Below are 6,605 nucleotides of genomic sequence, written 5' to 3'. Positions count from 1 at the left end.
ATGGTTATATTGGTATATATATATATATATATATATATATATATATATATGTGTGTGTTTTTTTTAGCATGATGAATGTAAGAATGGTTAAATTCTTTCATTCACGTTTAATCTTAGAAATCCCGTTCGGGAATGATTTTGGTTTGGCAACAGACTAAAATGGTTCTTGAATTGTCCCATTTTTGGACAGTTTGGGAGAATAAGAGTTTGTTACGTGATTTGCAGTTCTTTTGTTTTTGGTTTCGATTGTGGGTATGTAAATTTCGACAGAGTCTTCTATATTGTTCCTCGAGTGCATACTAGGCTTAGATATTCATGCACTTGGGGAATTGTAGGGAGATGCTGCCGAAATTTTACCGCATCGAAATCGAAACAAAAGAATAGCAAATTTCTTAACAAAATCTTATTCTCCTGAATGGGATTAGGACCCTAACCGGAGGCATAAGGTGAAGAAGAAACGAATATTTGTATGAGTAATGTTGGCTTGTTGCTATATATTTGGTGCTTATTTGTTGTTTCTCTTATGACAACAGATGCAAAACATGGACAAAAACTGGATGTTATACGACAGGTGTCACCACTTGTATATACAGGGAATCTTTAATTTCTTGAGATTTGTTGATTATCATGCTACCCCAGGAACTGAGTGGCACAAGTGTCCATGTAGAAAATGTATGTGCAACGATTGGCAGATACGATCAGGTATGGAACAACACTTGTCACATTTTGGTATGTGGAAGAATTATACTATATGGACGGAACACGGTGAGGTGGAGGAAAATAATCCTACACTAGCGGAATTTCGAGCAAGTTACATTCATGAAATTGGGTCATCTAGTGGTACTGCCGACCCTTCTATATACCCCGCTATGAATATGCTACATGATGTTTTCCCGTATGCTTCAAGATATGAAGAAGAGGCAATTGATGATGATGCCCCCAATGTCAATGAGCCAGTTGACATGTCTAATTATGAGAAGTATAGCAGGCTTCTCGAACAAGCCCAGACACCAGTGTATGACGACTGTCCAGTTTCAGTTTTGAGTGCCATCATGTCACAGATGCATTTGAAAGTAAAGCACAGAACGAGTAATGGACATTATGGAGACTATTCAAAGTTTATCAAAACTTTACTTCCTCCTATAAATAGACTTCCTAAGAGTCATTATAAGACAAAAAAGATCTTGGGCGACTTCGGCCTTGATTATGTGAAGATCCACGCCTGTAAGAATAATTGCGTGCTGTTTTACGGAGATTACAAGGATGCTATCTACTGTCCCATTTGCAATGGGCCGAGGTATGATGAGGATGCTTCTTCAGATAAAAGGAAACCTGTTCCTGTGAAAGTTCTTCGTTATTTCCCGTTAACTCCGAGATTGCAGCGTCTGTACATGTCATCAGAGACTGCAGAGGAGATGACATGGCATGGTCTTCCTAGGGAAGATGACGGTGTTTTGAGACACCCCTCAGATGGGGAGGCTTGGAAATCTTTTGACGCATCATTTCCTGATTTTGCGGAAGACGTTCGAAATGTAAGGCTCGGACTAGCAACAGACGGGTTCAATCCTAGCGGCAATATGACTCTGTCTCATAGCATTTGGCCTGTTATTTTAATGCCGTACAACTTACCACCATGGATGTGTATGAAGAAGGAATATAATTTTATGGCATTGTTAATTCCAGGTCCCAATTCTCCGGGAAAGTGTCTAGATGTGTATTTGAGATCGTTGATTGATAAGCTAAAAGAATTATGGGAAAATGGAATCCCCACTTTTGACAGACATAGTAAAACTTCATTTAGGATGAGAGCAGTCGTGATGTGGACGATTAGCGACTTTCCTGGCTACGGTATGTTATCTTCTCATACCACTCAAGGGTACAAGGCTTGTCCCATCTGCTTAGAGAACGTTGATGCTAGTCGTCACGCGGACATGATTGTTTACCTGGGTCACCGTAGATGGCTTCCAATGAATCATGAATGGTGGCTTGATGCAGATGCATTCGATGGCAGGGAAGAGCATCGTGAACCACCCCCTATTCAGTCTGGGGATGAAATTTTATACAAGTTGAACTCTTTTGATTTTGGATATTGGAGTAGTGATAAAGATGTCTTGGCCCAAAATCCTGTGCGTCCTGCTGCACTTGACAATTGGCATCATAAGAGTATAAGAGTATTTTCTTTGAATTACCTTACTGGTCCACTTTGAGAATTAGACACAACCTAGATGTCATGCACATAGAAAAGAATGTTTGTGACAACGTGGTGGGAACAATTCTCGACATTAAAGACAAGACAAAAGACAGTATCAAAGCTCGGGATGATTTGCAAAAGATGGGCTTACGACGTCACTTATGGGTAAAAAGGACGGCGTCAAGACAAGTGTTTATGCCTATTGCACCTTACTCGGTGAAGCCCGCTTTCAAGCCTAAAGTTTTCAGTTGGTTTAATGATGTTAAGTATCCTCAAGGATATGCAGGAAATATAGCTCGATGTGTTAAGGTGGCGGAATAGAAGATACATGGATTGAAGAGTCATGACTGTCATGTTTTATTGCAACGTCTTCTTCCAGTGGTAATCAGACCATATCTGCATCGTGATGTGGTGGAGCCGTTAGTAACATTGTCTAGGTTTTGGCAGAGATTATGCAGTAGAGAGCTGAAGAAGTCAGATGTTGTTGAAATGAAATCGGACATTGTCTATATCCTATGTAAATTGGAGAGGATCTTCCCCCCGACTTTCTTTTCGATCATGGTTCACCTCATGATCCATCTTCCCGAACAAGTGCTTCTTACTGGTCCAGTACACTTTACTTGGATGTTTCCCATAGAAAGGTATGATTATAACCCTAAATCCCTATCATACATTATCATTATTTACATATTTTCCTTGTATTTTCATTTGTACTAACTATTTTATTTTTAGACAACTTGGTGGGTATAAAGGTTTTGTTAAAAACAGAGCAAAGCCGGAAGGATCAATAGCTAACGCATACATTGCACATGAGTGTGTAACGTATTGCAAGTCATATCTCCATAATACAGACGGCACAGAGGGCCTCGACCCGGCAAGAACACCTACATTCAACCTCTCAATTGTCTCTGAAGATATAAGAATGTTTGGTAACTTACCTAATTCAGAAATTTTAAGAGAAGATGAGTTATGTGAGGCTCATTGGTACTGCAACACTGTGACGAAGTCAAGGAATATATAGATGCTCATTTGGGACTTATTCAACTTAAGTATCAGAACAGGCATGAAGAGAGGCATAAGAAAACGTTTCCTGTATATTTCCTAAAATGGGTATGTTTAATCTCCCCATTTCAAAATTTGGGAAAAATTATGCCATTTTCGATCATAATTTATAACTTATATATTTTTATTTGTTTGTAGGTGACGAGGATGCAAGAACGTCAAGACAAGGATTACTCTCCGCAATTGCATCATTTGGCGTGTATGCCACAAGGACATAATGTTTATGCGGCTTGTGTAGTCAACGGTGTTAAGTTTCTCACAGAACGTCGAGATCAACGCCGGAAGACACAGAACAGTGGCATCATGGTAGTGGGTAAGGATAATGTTGCATACTATGGAATTGTTGTTGCCGTCATCGAACTACTATATCCAGCAGGTATGCCATTTGTGTTGTTCAAGTGTAGATGGTTTAATACTGACCCAAATTTTCCGAGGAGTATGAAGATGGATCACGGGCTATTATCAGTGAATACATCCACAAGCTGGTATGAGCATGCCCCGTTTGTACTTGCCATTCAAGCAAAACAAGTGTTTTATCTTGATGATCCGAAAGCTGGTGGGGGTTGGAAAGTAGTTAACGTGATGGAGCATAAAAGTATATTTAACGCAACCACACTTCAAGGGGGCCGAGTAGAACAAAATATTGAGAATATGGCTCTTGAACCATATCAAGAGCCTTTAAATTCTGACATCCCCGACACAAGCACTATTCTCATCAACAACGACATCCACTTCCCACAAGGCGAGTACATTCCAATTTCAGGTTTCAGAGTTCGATTTCGGTTCTCTGCCGTACATCCCACCTAGTCACGACTTCATTAACGATGAAGATGAAGATTCAGATGAAATTCCTGAGGATGATCTAGAAGATCCGGATTACGAGGATAGCGATTGAGTAGTACTTACTTAATTATATTGTTGAAACATATTTCGGTGTGCACAAGAACATATGTATTTGTATTGTAAAACATATGTATTTGTACTGTTAAATAATTAAATTTAAAGAAATGTATTTAATGAAAATATACATCAATTTCAAATATTGCGACTAAATTTGCGATGAAAAAATAAGTTTCGTCGGTAAATTCCATATCCTAAGCGACAGAAAATGTTAATCTCGTAGCAAAGGTCCAAAAATGATACGGGTGTATCCTTTAGCTTTTAGGAATTAGTGATTCATTTCCTGAGTTAGTTAAGGAATAGATGTCTAACTTAGTTAATGATTAGTTTCCAAGTTAGATAAGGATTTATAGAGATTTAGACTCTATAAATAGAGGTGTCTAGCTTAGTGCTGGAGACCAGAGTGAAACAGATACAACATCTGTTTAGACCAGAGTGAAACAGAAACAACATCTGTTTAGAATAGAGTGTTATTATGAGAGAAGGCATAAGACAATAATCATTGTACCCTTTTGCACAATAATAAGAGAGGAATATATTTTCTTCGACCTACGTTACTTGTGTGTCTTAGTGCTATTAATAATTCCGCTATTAGTAGTAACACCTTGGTAATTCATATCAAGTTGGTAATCAGAGCTAACCGTATCCGTGGGGAGTCTTGTGGTGTATGGTCTTGACTCGTTCACTTTACAGAAAGCTAGGAAAATCTCTTGTGTCTTTGGAAAATACCACAAGATCAAGAGGAAAGAAGATGGGTGATGAAACACCAGAGAAAGAAAGACTTGCTGCGTTGGAGAAGCAGATGGCTGCATCAAACACTGCAATTGCAGAATTGACCGGTCTCATCAAACAGTTGCTATCGAAGGAATCACCGGAGAAGCCGAAGGAAACGAATTCGGAGTCGGAAGAAGAACAAGCACAGACGGGATCAGACGACGAGTTTGACACTGCCAGCAAAACCTCGCAACAAGAAGGAAGGAGTTCTTTTCGAAACTTAAAGATTGATTTCAAGATTGAAGTTCCGATGTACGATGGCAGCGTCAATGTTGACAAGTTGGACGACTGGATTGAGCGGCTTGACACATATTTTACGTTCCATCGTTTTACATCGCAAGAGAAGATCACATGTGCGACTCTGAAACTATCATCTCATGCTTTAACTTGGTGGAAGTCCTACCGGAGGAATAGTGATGAGGAGGTAGTGTCGTGGAAGCAGTTCAAAGAATTGCTTAGAAAGAAGTTCTATCCAGTAGGGTTTCTGGAGGAACGTTGGCACAAGTGGCATAACTTGCGTCAGAAAACCAATCAGTGTCACATCCCGACCCTTATATTTTTACCTTATTTACTAGCCTGATTATAATAAAAATTTTACCGTCTCGATCATTGAGTAAATAGTTTAATTGGTCCCTAGAGGGGTTTCGAGGACGATTATGTGCGGAGGATTATTAGTATGAGGAAAATACGACGACGGTAAAAATGGTAAATTTTAGCTAGTAAAAGGTAATTTTTATTCGGGTATTATTTTTCGGGGTGTTTTAATTTTTTGGAAGTGGGTTGATATAGGTTGGACCGGTGGAGGCCCAACCCATTTTCTTTTTCCTCCTCCCTTTCTCTTTTTTCCCTCTTTTCTTTTCCTCTCCCCGAGCCTCCCGCTGCCCGGTTTTCCGGCTGTCCTCCCGCCGCCGTCCGACCTCCGTTCGCCGCCGGACCGGTCCCGTTCGGTCGGTCTCCCTCCCAGCAACATTTCTAGACCGGTGAGAGGAGCCCTAGCGCCGCCGTGAGAGAGCGGTGCCGCCCGAAAGCAAGGGCTGTCCCGAACTTCCCTTCGCCGGAACTTCCTCCTCCGGCCACCAATCCGGGCAAGCTTGGTACGGTTTTGTAGCCCTCCTCCCCGTGCCAACAACCCCCTCCAAACAGCTCCCTCCCTCTTGAGCTAGGACGTGAGGAGGCTCGAGCAGACGAGACCCCAGATCGACATCAGGCTTAGGCCTAATTTGTGAGTGGACGTTATTTTAAATAAATGCATGCTAAAGTTCACGATTGAATAATTAATGTCGTGGAGTATTTTGACGTCATCTTAATTTTTGACGATTTTTTTACTTCTCTTGGAGAGATACCGAAAATGGGATTTTCGGTAGATATAAATATGTATTTATGAGAGAGTATGTATAGAAAATGCTAGCTAGCCATATGTGTCTGTCCACCTTAATGGCGTAGCATATAGCCGCATTATGGTGTGACGTGAGCGTTGGACGTAAGCGTAGTAGCCCTATTTGAGTGTTTAATTCATATAGGGGGTATGGACACATATTTATACACCCGTCTGTCCACCTTGATGGCGTAGTGTAGCACCGCATTAAAGCGTGATGTGAGCGTTGGACGCGAGCGTAGTAGCCCTATATAGACCCATGAATTTANATAGGATACTGGAACGAGTGTAAATACATACATA

The 6,605-nt window shown here is 40.7% G+C and overlaps 1 protein-coding gene across 1 annotated transcript; it reads left to right on the top strand.

Moving 5' to 3' along the window:
• Positions 1 to 704: 704 nt before the first annotated feature.
• On the top strand, positions 705 to 4,060 carry LOC101296275. The gene is made up of 5 exons (XM_004296157.1): positions 705 to 2,163; positions 2,571 to 2,832; positions 2,924 to 3,120; positions 3,213 to 3,301; positions 3,392 to 4,060. The coding sequence occupies exons 1-5, from the start codon at positions 705 to 707 to the stop codon at positions 4,058 to 4,060; spliced, it is 2,676 nt and encodes an 891-aa protein (XP_004296205.1).
• Positions 4,061 to 6,605: the final 2,545 nt, after the last annotated feature.

Source organism: Fragaria vesca, linkage group LG3 (assembly GCF_000184155.1).
Source record: "Fragaria vesca subsp. vesca linkage group LG3, FraVesHawaii_1.0, whole genome shotgun sequence".
In the NCBI taxonomy this organism is placed as follows: Eukaryota; Viridiplantae; Streptophyta; class Magnoliopsida; order Rosales; family Rosaceae; genus Fragaria; species Fragaria vesca.
This window is presented reverse-complemented; position numbering and strand designations above follow the sequence as displayed.

Excerpts from the sequence above, each read along its gene's own strand:
- LOC101296275 (XM_004296157.1), top strand. The coding sequence starts at position 705 with ATGGAACAACACTTGTCACATTTTGGTATGTGGAAGAATTATACTATA. Across the intron at positions 2,164-2,570 it reads TGACAATTGGCATCATAAGA|TGGTAATCAGACCATATCTG; the intron begins GTATAAGAGTAT and ends GTCTTCTTCCAG. Across the intron at positions 3,302-3,391 it reads CTGTATATTTCCTAAAATGG|GTGACGAGGATGCAAGAACG; the intron begins GTATGTTTAATC and ends ATTTGTTTGTAG.